The 16,019-nt window shown below is 53.7% G+C and overlaps 8 protein-coding genes across 8 annotated transcripts; 4 read left to right on the top strand and 4 right to left on the bottom strand.

The window, feature by feature from the left end:
- Positions 1 to 49: 49 nt before the first annotated feature.
- Positions 50 to 2,561, bottom strand: P152DRAFT_444682 (DEAD-domain-containing protein). The gene is made up of 2 exons (XM_033677816.1): positions 1,089 to 2,561; positions 50 to 1,039 (listed from the first exon to the last, which is right to left on the bottom strand). The coding sequence occupies exons 1-2, from the start codon at positions 2,538 to 2,540 to the stop codon at positions 197 to 199; spliced, it is 2,295 nt and encodes a 764-aa protein (XP_033529603.1). The 5' UTR covers positions 2,541 to 2,561; the 3' UTR covers positions 50 to 196.
- Positions 2,562 to 2,877: 316 nt separating this feature from the next.
- Positions 2,878 to 4,899, top strand: P152DRAFT_406397 (uridine-2'-O--methyltransferase TRM7; the record flags this gene model as incomplete). The annotated part of the gene is made up of 3 exons (XM_033676875.1): positions 2,878 to 3,126; positions 3,652 to 4,295; positions 4,470 to 4,899. The coding sequence occupies 3 exons, from the start codon at positions 2,878 to 2,880 to the stop codon at positions 4,897 to 4,899; spliced, it is 1,323 nt and encodes a 440-aa protein (XP_033529602.1).
- Positions 4,900 to 5,648: 749 nt separating this feature from the next.
- Positions 5,649 to 5,876, bottom strand: P152DRAFT_406398 (uncharacterized protein; the record flags this gene model as incomplete). Its single annotated transcript, XM_033676876.1, has 1 exon — positions 5,649 to 5,876. The coding sequence occupies one exon, from the start codon at positions 5,874 to 5,876 to the stop codon at positions 5,649 to 5,651; it is 228 nt and encodes a 75-aa protein (XP_033529601.1).
- Positions 5,877 to 6,641: 765 nt separating this feature from the next.
- On the top strand, positions 6,642 to 8,409 carry P152DRAFT_259476 (uncharacterized protein). Its single transcript, XM_033674783.1, has 2 exons — positions 6,642 to 6,901; positions 6,960 to 8,409. Exons 1-2 carry the CDS (start codon positions 6,775 to 6,777, stop codon positions 8,375 to 8,377), a joined length of 1,545 nt encoding a protein of 514 aa, XP_033529600.1. The 5' UTR covers positions 6,642 to 6,774; the 3' UTR covers positions 8,378 to 8,409.
- P152DRAFT_260457 (uncharacterized protein) lies at positions 8,396 to 9,567 on the top strand. Its single transcript, XM_033674785.1, has 2 exons — positions 8,396 to 8,465; positions 8,622 to 9,567. The coding sequence occupies exons 1-2, from the start codon at positions 8,430 to 8,432 to the stop codon at positions 9,264 to 9,266; spliced, it is 681 nt and encodes a 226-aa protein (XP_033529599.1). The 5' UTR covers positions 8,396 to 8,429; the 3' UTR covers positions 9,267 to 9,567.
- P152DRAFT_406391 (uncharacterized protein) lies at positions 9,365 to 10,368 on the bottom strand (the record flags this gene model as incomplete). The annotated part of the gene is made up of 3 exons (XM_033676874.1): positions 9,365 to 9,575; positions 9,644 to 9,879; positions 10,042 to 10,368. Coding segments are annotated over 3 exons (774 nt in total), but the record flags the coding sequence as incomplete, so codon positions are not given.
- Positions 10,369 to 11,122: 754 nt separating this feature from the next.
- P152DRAFT_444675 (ABC transporter domain-containing protein) lies at positions 11,123 to 13,931 on the top strand (the record flags this gene model as incomplete). Its single annotated transcript, XM_033677815.1, has 2 exons — positions 11,123 to 11,342; positions 11,403 to 13,931. The coding sequence occupies 2 exons, from the start codon at positions 11,123 to 11,125 to the stop codon at positions 13,463 to 13,465; spliced, it is 2,283 nt and encodes a 760-aa protein (XP_033529597.1). The 3' UTR covers positions 13,466 to 13,931.
- Positions 13,932 to 14,474: 543 nt separating this feature from the next.
- P152DRAFT_462987 (P-loop containing nucleoside triphosphate hydrolase protein) lies at positions 14,475 to 15,767 on the bottom strand. Its single transcript, XM_033680446.1, has 5 exons — positions 15,614 to 15,767; positions 15,426 to 15,564; positions 15,254 to 15,373; positions 14,980 to 15,204; positions 14,475 to 14,922 (listed from the first exon to the last, which is right to left on the bottom strand). The coding sequence occupies exons 1-5, from the start codon at positions 15,713 to 15,715 to the stop codon at positions 14,570 to 14,572; spliced, it is 939 nt and encodes a 312-aa protein (XP_033529596.1). The 5' UTR covers positions 15,716 to 15,767; the 3' UTR covers positions 14,475 to 14,569.
- Between the last annotated feature and the right edge of the window lie 252 nt (positions 15,768 to 16,019).

Below are 16,019 nucleotides of genomic sequence, written 5' to 3'. Positions count from 1 at the left end.
GCAAATATAGTCTCAATGAGATCTTTTAGATGATATACGCTGAGGGCTTAAATGTGCTCAATTATGCCGGTGTTTAAAATCCCGAACACTCATCTGGGTGCTGCGATTACCAGAACACAACGCCTTTCTTCGATGCACGACTCCAAAGCCAATCATTCTATTGCCTGAGGAGATCTCGATAAGCTATGGAACTCTTCTAGGAATTCCACTCCAGATTAGGAACCTTTCCAATGAAGTCACCATGCAGCCCCCGCTTCAACTCCTCAATATCCATATCCCCTGTAGTGGGATACCGTTCACTAAAGCCCGTATTGATCTTCGTTTGAAGCAAAGCTTTAAGCTCCCTCCGGAAACTTTTCAGCTCCGCCGAGCCGACCTTCGACTTCTCACTCTTCTGCCACCCACGACCTCTACCCTCCTTCTCCGCCCAATCTCGCTCTTCTTCACTGTCAATCCCCAGGTCTTCTTTCGCTTGATCGACCCACGAGTCATTCACCTTCTCCTTCGCGTTGCTGAGTTCCGCGTTCGCGATCTTCTGCGCCAGCGTCAATCGCCCCTTCAGTTTCCCCACCAGTCGTCGGTCAATGCCGAGCGAGCGAATGGCGGACTTGCTGTTCGGATGCACCTTGTGGATCAATCGGCGTACCCCGCCTACTTCTTCAGGGCTGCAGAGCATGATTGACTTCCCATTCGCACCGGCACGGGCCGTCCGCCCGGACCGATGAACGTAGAAGTCGGCTGTCTGAGGAACATGGTAGTGAATGATGGTTTCCGTGTCTGGGATATCGAGACCGCGTGCTGCCACGTCGGTGGCGATTAGGATTGATCGAGCGGCGGACTTTGAGTTCGCGCCGGCTGCTGCGAATCGTTCAAGGGAGCGCAAACGCGCCTTTTGAGGCATGTGGGAATGGAGAGCTACAGCTGGTTGATTCAGCGCTTGCAAGGAGGCTGTCACTCGGCGAACAGCGTGAATACTATTCGAGAAGACGATTGTCCGTTTGGACGAATTCAAGAGCAGAGTAGCGTATAGATATAGGTCCTGTGATGATGTTAGAGATTTGAATTTGAGTGAGAGCAGTGGCAGCTACCTTCTCCATCGCCGGGCATTCCAACACTCCCTCTTTCAGATTCTCCGCCATTTGTTCCTCTGGATTCGCGTCCAAAAATTTCGGCCGCTCTTCTTTAAACCTGAGTTTCTTGATTAGATACTCCATCGACTCCTTTGGGTCTAGGAATCGTGTATCTCTCTTTTTGCTCCCTTTCAGTCGCTGCTGCAGTCCTTTGTGGAACGTCGCGGAAAAGACCAGGGTCTGACGGGTCGATTCTTGCGAGACGGTCTCATTTTCATCTGTGCTCTTGTCGAGCGAATCCAAGATATCTTCCACTTCTTTGAAGTGCCCTTCACTGAGCAGTCGGTCCGCTTCGTCCACGACCAGGAATGAAATGCGTTTCAGCTGGTCAATGACACCATTGCTATCACCCATGACTTCCCACATTCTGCCGGGAGTCCCGACGACTATGTCAGCGTTTGACAGTAAGCGACGTTGCTTCTGGATCGAGAGGCCTCCCGTTACTGGCACGACACGTATGGTGCGGTTCGGGACGCCCGAGGCCAATAGCTGAAGATGTTTGGTAATTTGGTGTGCGAGTTCTCTCGTAGGCGATAGTACCAAGGCAGTAGGGGTGTGTTCTTCGCTTGGAGTTTCGGTTTCGGGATGCTCGTCGCCGGTGGATTGGCCGAGGATTCGCTCGAAAATAGGTATGCCAAATGCGAGCGTCTTGCCAGAACCTGTGGAGGCTTTTCCAATGACATCACGGCCAGCCATTATCTCAGGGATGGATAATTCCTGAATTGCTGTCGGCTTCGCAAAGCCCAATCGGGATAATGAAGCTAACGAATCTTGGGAGAGCTGGAGCTGCGCCCATGCGCTGACATCAACGCCGTTACTAGCATCCAAAGACTCTTCCACTAAACCCTGGAATGGGTTTATCCCAAAGTCACCAGTATTCTCGTCCGCTTCCATGTCATTGTCCTCTGCAGAATCTGAGTCGAAGCCACCCCACTCTTCTTCGTTGTCGACTTCGGCTTTTTCTTCTTCTTCTTCTTCATCATCGCCGGCAGCATCAGGCGGTGGACTTTCCTCATTGACATCCTTATCTTCATAATCTTCATGCGGTGGTTTCTGCTTCTGCTTCTGAAGTTCTTGTCGCTCCCTATCTGAAAGGATGTTCTCGGTATGTGTCTTATAAGTCAAGGTGCTGGCGGCAGCATCTCGAACAATTTCCACATCGTCGACTTCTTCTAACCCGAAGAAACCCTCATAGTCGTCCAAACGATCGGGCAGTTCTACCTCCTTCCATTTCAGCTGATCCAGCCTCACAGTCTTGCCTCGCTCACGTAGCTCGCTCGAAGGTCGCGGTTCGTTCGCTGTGACTTTCGGCGTAGTGGAGGATCCGGGTTGAAGTTTCATGCGTTTACGTGCGAGCATGGCTGCAACCTTCGGCGGAAGCTTTCGCTTCTTGCCTTCTAAGGTCGTCATGTTTATTGGAGAGTCGACGAACGCAGGGCGCTCTTGAAATTCGGGTTCTTGTTTCAAAGTTCAAGATGACGGAAATATGTCGAGAAATAAATTTCATTGGGGTGCCTCAACTCTTCTGCTTCAACTTTCATTCTTTCAAGTTTAGCCGGGCGCACGGACCCTGCTCCGCGTAAAATTTCCAGTTTGAATTTCTACTAGAGACTCGACGACGCTCAGTAGTTCCTCATTCTCACATCCATTGTTACTCCCTGGTTAGAATAAAAATTTATAGACGATGATATCACCCTATAACCCATAGTCTATCCCATATCTCACAAAACTCTTCTATAGATTCACGATGGGAAAGTCCTCCAAGGACAAGCGAGATATCTATTATCGTCTCGCGAAAGAGCAAGGATGGCGGGCACGCAGTGCCTTCAAGCTATTACAACTGGACGAAGAATTCAATCTCTTCGAAGGTGTGACACGTGTCGTGGACTTATGTGCTGCCCCCGGGAGCTGGAGCCAGGTGCTCTCTCGGGTCTTGATCAAAGGGGAGCGATTTGGCCGGGCGGCATATGTCGACCGCGCCCTGAAGGAGCTGTTGGTCATGAGGGACATCCTGGAGGACCATAAGGATTGGGATCTTGGGGTTCCTAGGCCTAAGAATCCTCGTTTACCTGGCTCCTGTAGACGATGCCGTAACCGGATACTAGAAGAGCAGGGGTTACCCCTCGAAGAGCGGGATCCAGAACCAGCTCAGGAGACGCTTTCAGTAGAAGAAGGAAAGAAAGTCGTTGAAAGGCAGGGTCCATCGGGGATGGAGCCAACGACACCTACAGATACAACATTGGACACATGGGACACATGGAAACGGCTCAGCCCGGACGAAAGACGAAAACGTTCGTGGCACGACTGGCTCCGGGAAAACATGGAAGATATTCCTGACTATATGTGGGACCTGCCTCCCAAATATTCAGATTCATTCACGGAAGAACAAAAGGCAAACATGAGCCTGATGGAGCTATGGAATATCGCCGAGGATGACGAGGACTTCCAGATGCCCTGTCCACCGGAGGGCCCTCCACACATGATGAGCGTACCGCGCGAGCCGGTCACCACTCATGGCAAGAATCCTTGTCTCGGCTGCGAACTCCAGCGACAGATGCAAGAAGAGCACGATGCCGGTGTCTCAAGTCGCGATGAGCAATCCCAGACCGCGAAAAATGTCAAGATCGTATCAGTCGATCTGCAGCCGATGTCGCCGCTCGAGGGCATCACCACGATCCGCGCCGATATCACCCATCCTAGCACCATCCCCCGCCTTCTTGACGCTTTAGACCCCGGCCGTGACACGAGCAACCCCGACACCCCGACCAATCCCGTCGACCTCGTCCTATGCGACGGAGCCCCCGATGTCACCGGCCTCCACGACATGGACATCTACGTGCAATCGCAGCTGCTCTACTCCGCGTTGACCCTGGCGATGTGCATCCTCAAACCCGGGGGCAAGTTCGTGGCAAAAATCTTCCGCTCGACCACGAACGCGCAGTTCATCTGGTCGCAGATGAGCCTGGTCTTTGAGCGCGTCACCATCGCCAAGCCCAAGGCGAGCCGGTCGAGCAGTTTAGAGGCATTCGTGGTCTGTGAAGGGCTCAACCTGCCGGACGGGTTCAAACCCAGCCTGGATATGAAACTCGGCTATGGAAACATTGTGCCACCGAGACCGAAGGAAGGAGAACTGGCTTCGGAAGAGTCGCTCCGATTTTACGGGCTGTGGGATCCGGCCATGAAGCGACTTAAGGAAAACGTCGCGGGCGAAACTGCACAGGCTAAAAGAAACGGATTGGGCATGGCATGGCTCGGTGATATGGAAGGAACCAATAAAGTCCCGAGCGAAAGCAAGGAAACCCGTCATGAGAACGATTTATCCGTGCAACCCCCAGCGAGTCGCACCGTGCGCGAGGATGGCGCCCACGTCCTTGAATTCCCCATGGAAGACCCATCTCCCGACGAGGAGCTGACCGACGAAGAGTTCCGCGCCCGTCGAAACGCGCAAGTGACCCAATTCCTTGCGTGCGGCGACTTGAGCTCCTTCGACTCCGACACAACATATCAAATCCCGGCCGATTACCTCCACTTGGATCCCGTCCAGCCGCCGACCGCGGCGCCGTATCTCAAAGCGATCGAGCACCGACGGAAGGAAGGGGGGGCGTATGGGAAGACGAAGGAGTATGGGACGGGGAAGATTCATCAAAAGAAATGGGAGGCGACGGCGGGGGATTTGGAGGAGATGATGGGCGTTATGAAGGAAGATCGTGAGGTGGAAGGTGGAAGAGCTCGGTTGAGGCAGGAGGAGGGAAGCAAGATGTTAAGCTGAGCGATCGATTGCGACCGGGACGAAAATGTGATCGATGGAGCTTCGCCTACGGTATAGATGAGCCAGGCACGACTCGATGCGACGGTCAATATCAACTATACAAGAGGATAAAGGGCTTCCAAGACACTCGACCGCAAAGCCATTGAGAGATGCGCATCGCCTGTTCACCAACACACTCAAGCTCCGATGAAACAAGCGAATGTAATGACGAGGCTTAGTACGGCATTCAAGATACGCAACGACGGAGGCGTGCTGGTGATCGACGACCGCCTCCAGCTTTAAGGAGTCTACTTTGCTAGGTCAAAAAGAATCACGACGGGAAATGGATCCAAGATTCATCAATATTCTTCATTATTCGAAGGATTGAAACGGGATACCTATATACAGTAGATCCCAACCTCCAACGACAAGCGTCATACCAGGAATTTCCCAATGGTTCTAAATTCGATGAGAACCGAGAAGAAGTCCAGTTCCTGCCGACAGACATGCCTTTCCGTCACCATAAACTCCGATTGCCATGCATGCTTTCCCAAACCCATATATCATTCCCCAAAATCCCTCCCCATCATCTCGACCACCACCCTCGCATCCTCCGCCTGCTCTATCGCCCTCCTCAAATCCCAATCCGACATTCCGGTAATCTCCCACGGCCTCCCCCGTCTTACGACATCGGCGTCCTCCCCCGATACCCCCAACCCCTCCACCATAACCAGCAGCGCCTTCGACAAGCCCCACGCCGGGCCATGGAGTCAGATCCCGGTTCGTTTGAGCATGGAGGCGGCGGCGATCGGCCAGCCGAGGAGGACGGGCATGGCGATGAGTAATGCGGCGGTGGTGCGGCCGGCGCGGCGGAAATATTTGGAGGTGTTGAGGGCGTGGGCGCGGGTGGTGACGGGCATGCGAGCCATGGGATGGGCTTCGGTGAGGTAGGAGCGGGCGGAAGCGACGAGGCGCATGATGGGAGTTCTTGAGGCCATTGTGTGTAGGGGGGAGGGGGGTGTGTTGGTGGTTTGGGTGAGGAGAGAGGTTGATTATATGTTGTGACAGTTGAGAGGAGACGTTGTTTGGTGAATGGTCACGTTGCTTGTTTGTACACTGGAGTGGAGATGGAGAGGCTGAATACACGGACATGTAGAGAGAGGTTTATATACCATACGTAGAAACGTCCATCGACCCATTCCGTAGCCTTTTCGCGGCTCCGGATGCGGCGATCAGGTGGACGGGCATCGAAAAGACTTACACTCCCCCAGACTACAGTAGGACACAACTCAGGTGATGGTGGTGCCAGGTGCAACATTTCGGCTCCATGGCCGGCAGCAGGAACCGACATGGATTGTTAATTGGCATCTCTTGATGAGTGATGATAGGTCTGGTGGGAGGAGGAGGATCGGTGGTGTGAGGATGGTGGTGAAGTGGTGGTGCGATCAAAGTAAGGAACCTTGTCCTCACGTTGCCAGCCAATGTAAGCGCAGATCGTGGCGGGGGGTCCCGATAAGGCAACAAGGGCATAAGGCTTGCCCGGAACTCGGCAGGCAGAGCCCCTGTCCATTCGAACTTCTAGCAGGCCGAGAACTGTTGCATCGTCATGATCCAATTCAACCTCAAGCATGGCACACAATTTTCTCAACAACTACATTAGATAGAAATAACCACGTATCGCTATTAACATCAGATCTGACAGCGCAAGCTCCAAGACTTGCTCAGCGCTTCAAGTAATGAACCAGAAATATCACCATGGCAGGTTCCTCGAACCTTCCTAGAATCATACTTCACACTGGTTTATCACACTGCTGCCAGCTGGATAAGAGCAAGAGCATCCATCCATTCGGCTCATGGTTCTTTCTGCCATACCGGTAATCATCACATACCGTAACCATGTCTCTATCTTTTGCTCTGTCCTATCTTCATTCCTCCCCAGTTCCGTCGCAGTCTTCGGTCCGGTTGCATTTTGGGCGACGCCTGAGTCCCCCGTATCTTAACCTTTCCAGCACTGCCGTAATCGGTATTTCCATATCCATACTCTATCCGAGTCATACAGTCCAATTCCAACATGTATAAAGAACTCCTAGTTCCGCTCCTCCTGTTATCCCCTACAATTCAAGCCACGCCCGTTGAGTATGACTCCGACCCCCCGCCCCGGCCCGCCGTGGATATCGTCAAAAACTTCTTCGGACGCCTCGGGCAAGGCGCGAGCAATGTACTGAACGTCAATTACCTGAACGCGCAGAAGGCCGCGTACGGGGACGAACGAGCGACGCTGGATCGGGAGTCCGGGATCATCACCGTCGAAACCAAGCGACACGTTGCCCAGCAGCCCATGTTCTTGAAGTTCCCACGTAAAGGCATCGCTAGAAAGTGGCAGAAGGGACATCAGATTATCTTGACGGCTCGAGATGACCCAGCGCCGGCGAAACGTGAATCCTCATCTGCGATTCCCGATCCGCTCAACTACGATTTCATCAGGTCCATCTTCCGGCGGAACGAACCAGGAGACCGCCGACAACTCGTTGCCACATTGGCCGATGACTCGACCTTGACCACCCACGGTGACGCAGACTCGGCTGCAACCACGGCCAACGAAAACGTATTAGCCGTTCATCCATTTTCCTCGAACAGCGCGAGTAGGATCGTCCACGATGATCCACAAAACCACTGCTCCCATGACATTTGCTCCACCGAAACTGTCGGCCACGAAAACGTGCTGGCCGTTCATCCATTCTCGCATAGTGCGAGTGGTATCGTCCATGATGATCCACGGAAGCACGGCTCTCACGACGATAGTTCAATCAATAAGGTTCTCCAGGAAAATGTGCTGGCGGTTCATCCATTGTCCGCGAATAGTGCGAGTGGCATCGTCCACGATGATTCACGAAAGCACGGCTCTCACGACGATAGTTCAATCAATAAGGTTCTCCAGGAAAATGTGCTGGCGGTTCATCCATTGTCCGCGAATAGTGCGAGTGGCATCATCCACGATGATTCACGAAAGCACGGCTCTCACGACGATCCACGGAAGCATGGCTCCCACGACGCTGGCTCAACCGGGACCATCGGCCGGGAACACATGTTGGCGGTTCATCCATCCACCTCAAACACCGGCACCGTCCACAACGATCCGCTGAAGCACGGCACCGACGATGCGAAAGTGGCGGGATTCGTTCAAGACCTCCCATCCACCGAGTCGCAAGGACGTCCCCCTATCACTGCCGGCCTCGTCCATCTCTCCACCACCGGGAAGCAGTACAATCGGCGCCAGCTGATGCAGGGGAACAGCGTGCTCAATGGGATCATTCGGTGGCTGCCCACGGTGGAGGAGGTTGGGGTTAGGGCCATCTATGACGAGTATAGAAATAGGGCGGAGCCGGCGAATGCTACGGAGCTGATTGCCGTGGTGAATAGCGGGTGGAACTTGAATGTGTTGGGTTGGTGGCAATGGAGCTTGCTCGGAGTTTGCTCTTTCGTCGGTCTATTCCTCTAGCTGCACTTCTGTGGTTGCATAGACGTGTCTTTGCTTTCATGGCGTCTCTCCTATGTCTGATCGTCTCAATGAAGTTTGCATTCTTTTTGTAAGTATCCTGTGTTCTTAATGCTCTTCCTCTTCCGGTTCTTCGACCTCAGAGTCTTCCTCATCCTCAGAGTCTTGTGCTCCCCCCTGTCCGTCCGCTCCAGTCCGCGTCCGCTTAAACCGATGAGCCCGAAACTCCCGCTCAATAGGATCATAGTGCGTTCCATTCGTATCCGAGTTCATCCACGCAGATTGCCGCTTCGGCGGAGATATCCCTGGCTCTCCGTACCCAGGAGCCACTCGGTGCGCAGCGACCGGTGGCGTCGGCGCCAGCACCCGCCGCTCCGGTTCCCGCGGTTTACTCTGCTCTTCCTGGCGGATGATATCCCGAAACCGCTGCAGCAGCTTCTCAAACGCGGACACATGGTTGTCGCCCGGCCCCAGGTTGATCCCGAGCCGCGTATGTACTTCATCTGAAATGCTGCGCATGCTGGCCTTTTGGGGGGTTGCGAATGCGGCGGCATGCGGCGAGAGTCCGCCGGCGCCGGAGACGTTTTTCATGACGCGTTCGAGGCGGGTTTGGTTCCATTGTTTGCTGCTCTCGCTCCGTTGGATCGCGCCGCCGCCGTCCTTGTCTTCGCGTTCAAAACCTAGCCAACCATCTCGGAGAGCGTCGATTTCAGCGCGTGCGGTATCTAATTCCTTCCGGGTCGTCTGGAGCTCGGATGAGGTTTGGAAGTACGCGCGCAGCAGCTCGATTTGCCACGCTTGCGACTTGTCGTACGATGACAACGAACTGAAGTGTGCATACGAGACATCGACATGCTCGAGGATTATGGCCGCCTCTGGACCTGTCACATGAGGACCTTGATGGTTGTCCTGCGGTGTCATCGATTCGGTCGCCGTGTTCCTCGCATTCGGCAAATCGCTTGACTTTTGCATGCACCATTTCTCCATCCATGCGCTATGGTTCGCAAGGCGTTCCCGGACGGTGCGAACCAGCGCATCATATTGATTCGGGCCGGGCGGACTAATGGAGCAAGATGACGACATCGCAAAGGGCGTCGCGGAGAAGAGCGTCGGTGGAGGTTCCAGGATTCGGAGGCACAGGCCGGGAAAGTTGTGGGAGACGGGGTCGAAGGGAAATGGATGCGCGGGAGGCTTCGGTTGGCTGGGAATGTTGTTAGTCCATCCTTCTGATCCGTTCCTGGTAGCATCGGGAATATAAGCTAAACGCACTTCAATCCTTCCAAAACATTCCACATCTCCTTCAATGCCCTCTGCGCCGCCGCCCCCGTCTCCAAATGCTCGTTCAATCGCTCCTTCACATCCCTCTCCATCCCAGCCGGCAGCGTTGTCCCGCCCGCGGACCCGTGGCCACGCGCCAAGGAATGTTCAAACGCGCTCACCGGCCGCGGCGGCAGTCCGGAAATCACCCCTGTCGTCAACCACGTTGGCCGAAAGATTTCAGGGAGCTTCTGTCCCATGGCCGGCCGCGTTGGGCTCGTCGACTCGTGGGGCGTCTCGCCTTGTTGCATGTGCGCAGTCGTATCGGCGGGTATGTATGTGTGCGGTGCCATCGGGACAGCTCTGGCACGGGGAAATTCCAACGTGCCATTCTCCTGTGTCTGGGATACGATGCTATTCATCGCCGGTACGCGCAAGGCTGGGGTGGACATGTCGGCCGAGACGTCATTATAACGAGACGAGCCAGGCGCTCTCTTCGGCCCGGACTTCGGCTGTCGACGCGTAATGTGCCCCCGTATCCGTTTGATCTCCTCGACATCGTGCTTCCCGTCCGGCGGTTTGGCGTTCTTCGGCTTGATGTACAGGTCGAGGTGGCGGCCGAGGGAGGAGGAGGTGAAGAGTTGGTAGCAATAGGGACATTGCTTGTCTTTTGGCGCCGGGTACTTTGGACCTGTCGAGGAGGGCTGCGCAGATCCAGGGGATTCGACGTCGGACATAGTTGTGGTGAGTGTCAACTACACGCGTAGTGAGTGCCTCCGCATGGTGTGGTATGCGCCTAGGGATCGCGACTTGGACGGTACGCTGGGAGTTTAGTTGATCCTTTCGGTCTGCTTCCTCAAGTATGCAACCAATCTATGGTGCTGTGGTTCTGCTTTGGCAATTGAAATGCGAATGAAGTGTGGAATGGAAGTCGAAGCTCCTCGAATGCGCGACATCACCAAATGCCACGATTTGATTGGCCAATATTGACCCTGACGACTATCCGGAAGTAATATGGACTCGAGACAGTTAACTTGGGTCTAAACTCTTAGGGTCTATAGATATGGGGAGAGAATACTGTAAATGCCCCTCGCATCTTCAATATTCAGTCTCGCCAATCGGTTTCATTAGTATGGTATAATATCGTAAGGTATGCCGTCATCGTCGATGTTGCCTTGAAGTGAGGGGAGTATCGATTACATGCCTGATGTCTACAACCCTCCAACCTAAACAATAACGTTCCAATGAAACCGGCAATACAGCTATTGCGGTGACCCAATCCAAACACCTCTTTGAGATCAGCAGAGAGCAGTGATCCGACGATTTTAAAGCCATTAAAGTCCCCATAAACGTTCATTTACCGCCTAGATAGTACATACCTAACTATAGTTAACCTAACAGTCTTTTAATCGGTTTCATACCCTACTCATTCCACGTCACGTCACCTCTCAACACCACTGAAAACAGACCGAAGACAGTTCAAACAGCACAATGCGGACAAAGGAGCACCAAAAGCCACAGCAGATTCAAGTTACTGCCCAGCAATCTCGGTTTCACACCGAAGCAGTATCCGACCCGACCTCGAAAGATGTGGTAGTCAAATCCCTCTCTATCTCCATCGGGCAGAAGGAGATCTTGACGAATGCGGAACTTTCTCTCAAGGAAGGCCGGCGATATGTACTGGCTGGGCGGAATGGAGTTGGGAAAAGCAGTGTGTATCTCCATCGATGTGCCGTGACAGCGGTATATGGGCGCGACTGAACTGTTTCAGCGCTTTTACGGGCCATGGCGGACAGTCTGATCCCAGGAATTCCCCCTAGCATTCGCATTCTACTTCTAGGCCAAACTCAAAGCGATGCTTCGCCACAAGAGGCTCCATTGGAGGATGCTACTGCTCAGTTGTCTTTGTCTGCATCAGATGCCTTGTCACCATCCCGAGTGAAACAAGACACCGAGACGCTCCTTGACCACGTCGTTCGCAGCGATGCTAGGCGAGAGCGCCTTCTTCACGAAGAGGCTATTCTGTCATCGTCACTAAAAGAAACGGCGGACCCGGTTGCTGCGGTACAAGCCATCCGCCGAATCAACCTCGACAGATTGAAGCGAAAACTTGAAGAAGCAAAGCGAGTTGCAGAGAAGCGGAGCGGTGCTCGAGGCGCAAAGGCCAGGAAGGAGTTGATCCAAGTAGAGAATGAGGTTTCTGAGGCAGAAAAGGCCGCCACGGATGACCCAGCGTCGAACGAAGAAGACATGGGTTCCGCGCATGACAATGCGTTTGGAATGCTGGAGAGCGTACGGATGGAGCTGGAAAGCATGGATGCGTCCAGTCTTCCAGGTCAGGCTCGCAAGATCTTGATTGGACTTGGTTTCAAGGAAGATGTTATCGATGCCCCTCTAGGCCATCTTTCAGGGGGCTGGCGGACGAGAGCCTCGATTGCTTGCTCGCTCATTCAACCGGCCGATGTACTCTTGCTCGACGAACCGACTAACTTCCTCGACCTCCCTTCTATCATTTGGCTGCAACAGTACTTGATCTCGGTTTCCGAGGACAAGGGAACGACCATCCTGGCGGTAACCCATGATCGCGCCTTTGCCGATGCCATTGCGGAAGAGCTGCTCATGATGCGGGAGAACTCTCTGGAACGGTTCCGCGGGACACTTTCGGGGTACGAGATGCAACGGCACAAGTACGCCAAATGGATGACGCGAATGAAAGGTGCCCAGGAAAAGCAAGTGGCTCACATGAAAGACACGATCGAGTCCAGCATGAAAGCGGCAAGAAGACAAGGCGATGACAAGAAAGCACGGCAGGCTGCCAGCCGGAAAAAGAAGATGGAAGAGCGGACAGGACTGGAGGTCAGTGCCAAAGGAACCCGCTTCAAGCTAAATCGAGACCTCGCCGGATACCACCTGTCGAATCGCGCCGGCATCGAAGTACCCAAGTTCGATCTTTTGCCACGGATCGTCATCAAGACCGAAGTGCCCGATTTGAGGTTTCCGGGCGCTTTGGTTGCGGTTGAGGGGGTGCAGTTCAGCTACCCGTCGAAAGGCCGGAAGCAGCCGAGAAAAGAGGTCCTAAAAGGTGTCAACCTGACAGTGCGACTCGGCGAGCGTGTGGGGATCGTCGGACTGAACGGCAGCGGGAAGACCACCCTAGTCAACCTCATCATGGAGAAAAATGAGGAAACGAAAACGGACGTCAAACCCACCAAGGGGACCATCACCCGGCACCCACGCGCGAAGTTCGGCCGCTACTCGCAGCGCGTGACGGAGGAACTCACCGCCCTCGGCGAGCAGAACCGCGAGCTCACCGCGCTCGCCCACCTCATCCAGGTATCGGACGGGGTGGTGGACGAAGTCAAAGGACGGAAGATCCTGGGAAGTTTGGGACTGTCGGGGAAGTCCGCGGCGGAGGTGCCGATCTTCGCGCTCTCCGGGGGGCAAAAGGTGCGCGTCGCGATCGCGCTGTTGTTGTTCGATCCGCCGCATCTACTAGTTCTAGATGAGGTGACGACGCATTTGGACTCCGACACGATCGTGGCGCTGGTGCAGGCTTTGAGGGCATATGAAGGGGCGTTGGTGGTGGTCAGCCATGACCGGTTCTTCATTCGGACCTTAGTGGAGGGGGAGTCGATTTCTTCTTTCTCGAGAAACGTTGCTGGGGTGGGAGATGAGGAGGAGAGCGAGAGTAGTGAGGATGAGGAGGAGGAGGCGAAGAAGGGAGAGGTGTATCGGGTCGTGAAAGGAGAACTCAGGCGGCTGGGAGAGATGCTGGAATATGAGGGAATTGCTGAAAGAGCGGCTGAGAGGCTGATGAAGAAAGGGTACACTTGATGAGTTCTTCAGCCCTAGTTAAGGTTGGCTCTATCATATGGTGCAGTTTCGAGTATTCAAAGCCTGGGGTTCCTTTCAGGGCCATTCATCTCGCCCGGAGAATACATTGCGATGACTTGAAGCTACCAGGAGACTGAACTCCACTGTTTCGACTGATTGCCCAGGTAGGAGAGGTTCTCGGATAGGGTTCCGGTACCATAGCTCCATCATCATCTGAACACGGTCCGGCCAGCTTTAGAAAATCATGCTTTATCGTTAGCCAAGGAGAGAATTCCGCTCCTCAATTTCCGATGCCCTTGCCCGAGACGACGCTTTGTCCACGGCCCTTTCGTCGGCATCCACCCTTCCTCGCGCCATCGCTGCCATCCTCTCGAATCTCGCCCGCCTAGACTAGAATGTCATGGTTAGTGAACTAGCATTCGTGGCAAGAGGTTTTTCCACCACTTCCCGCGGCGCGACGAGACCCAACCCCTTCCGCCTTTTCGAACCCCCCTTTTCGAACCCCCCTTTTCGAACCCCCCTTTTCGAACCCCCCTTTTCGAACCCCCCCTTTCGAACCCCCCCTTTCGAACCCTGTGCCTTACGCTTGAAGGCTTAGGGACCTTGTGTGTCTGCGGAGCTTCTTCTTGGAGCCAGGCCGCCATCTGAGCACAGATATACTCTCTCGATTCGCGCACTTCTCCCGTGGGATGGTAGCCCATCTAGGGACCAAGTTCAGAGGGAGCTCGTCGAACACCTCCTACGCTGCTGGCGAGAGTTGCATTGCTGCCGATATGGACCGGGGCGCAGCAATACTAGCAGAGCACCTAGGAAGCTACCGGTAGACTCCATACACCAAACTTTGACCTAACGGTCCCCATTTCACGTCTCGGCGTTCGGCCTATCGGCCTCTGCTCGCGTTTTCAAAGTTTCGACATGTGCGTGGAACTCATAGTTAACAGCGGATCCTGGAACAGCAATTAACAAGAAGGAGAGAAGAAGGAGAAATCGATGTCGGATGTCTTGATAGGTAAAATCCACACATTTCATTCCCCATGGTACTGGTTAGTAATTACAACACCAAAAAAATGACACCTATATTACAAGGTATTCCACCTCTTTTAATTATTTCACATCCAGTCCTATTAATTCCCCAATATTTTGTGCAATCTGCCCAAAAGCCTGGGCTCTGACACCTTTAGGATCCGCCACCACAGTCGGCATCCCACGATCCGCATCCTCACAAATCCTGCCGTCGAGAGGGATATCACCGAGCAGGGGAAGGTTGAGCTCTCGACATTTCTTCTCAAGCGGCCCCGACCCAAATATATGGGTGCTCTCGGAGCAGTGGGGGCAGATGAAGACGGACATGTTCTGGATGAGACCAAGGATGGGGACGTTGACCTTGCCGAACATGTTGACGCCTTTGATGGCGTCGAGAGCGGACAATGTCTGAGGTGTTGAGACGATGACAGCTCCTGGAGGGGAATCATCTGTTAGCGCACAGATGCCAGATTCAAGTTGAATGCGCTTACCATCCACTTCCACTTGCTGTGAAATTGTCAATTGGACATCTCCTGTCCCTGGCGGAAGGTCAAGGACGAGCAGGTCTAGTCCGCCCCACTCGACTTCATGGAGCAGTTGCTGCAATGCTTTCATGACCATGAGCCCACGCCAGACGACTGGTGCATCTTCTCCAACGAGGTAGCCCATCGACATGGATTTTACTCCATAATTCGAAAGGGGAATTAGTTGGTTGTCTGCAGGAGATGAGCATTCGTAGGGTACACTGTGGAAGGGTTGCCGTACTGGTGGACAGCCGTGGCTCTCCTGAGATGTTGAAGAGCGTAGGGATCGAGGGACCAAATATATCGGTGTCTAGAATCCCCGTCCGTAAACCTCTTCGAGCAAATGCCAGAGCAAGGTTTGCTAACGGCTAAGTCAGCATCGTGATGCTTAATTTTTTATCGGTCGCATTCACCGGCTATGGTAGATTTCCCAACGCCGCCTTTGGCTGACGAGACCACAATGACTTTCTTTACGTCTGGAATTCGTCGTTTTTGCGGCAGTCCTCGCTGCATTCGGGGGATCTGAGGCGGAGCGCGCGAGCTTGGAAGCCCCTTTACACGGTCAATATGGCGATCAGGACGACAGATGCGGAACTCTCACCAATGGATTTTCATGGCGAAGGATCCTTAACGATGAAAATTTTCGAATGCTCATCGTCACGTTGTTGGGAATACATTGTATTACAAGCAGAATTATACCCATGGATGTCAACAGGTGTTTCTACAACAGAATAACGGGTGCTGCCGCACTTCCCCTTCCGGTTTAGCGCCGTTCTACCTATCAAGTAACCTCCCTCCCTGTGTGCCGGGCACCCCTGCGTGCAGAGCAAAACGATAGGTACTTCGACTTCAGAGCAAGCTAGACACTGCACACATATTGGAGGGTTTCTGCCAGGAATATGTGGAACACCTGAAAATCAGGCTCGACAGCTGTAATCCGCTGATTAAGCGGTGCCGCTATACCTCTTTTATTTTCAAATTTAAGGCACGTGATAAGCACACGTGAT

Source organism: Eremomyces bilateralis, assembly GCF_010015585.1.
Source record: "Eremomyces bilateralis CBS 781.70 unplaced genomic scaffold P152scaffold_47, whole genome shotgun sequence".
NCBI classification, from domain to species: domain Eukaryota; kingdom Fungi; phylum Ascomycota; class Dothideomycetes; order Eremomycetales; family Eremomycetaceae; genus Eremomyces; species Eremomyces bilateralis.
The sequence above is the reverse complement of the archived record's forward strand: the minus strand, read 5'-3'. Positions and strand labels throughout refer to the sequence as shown.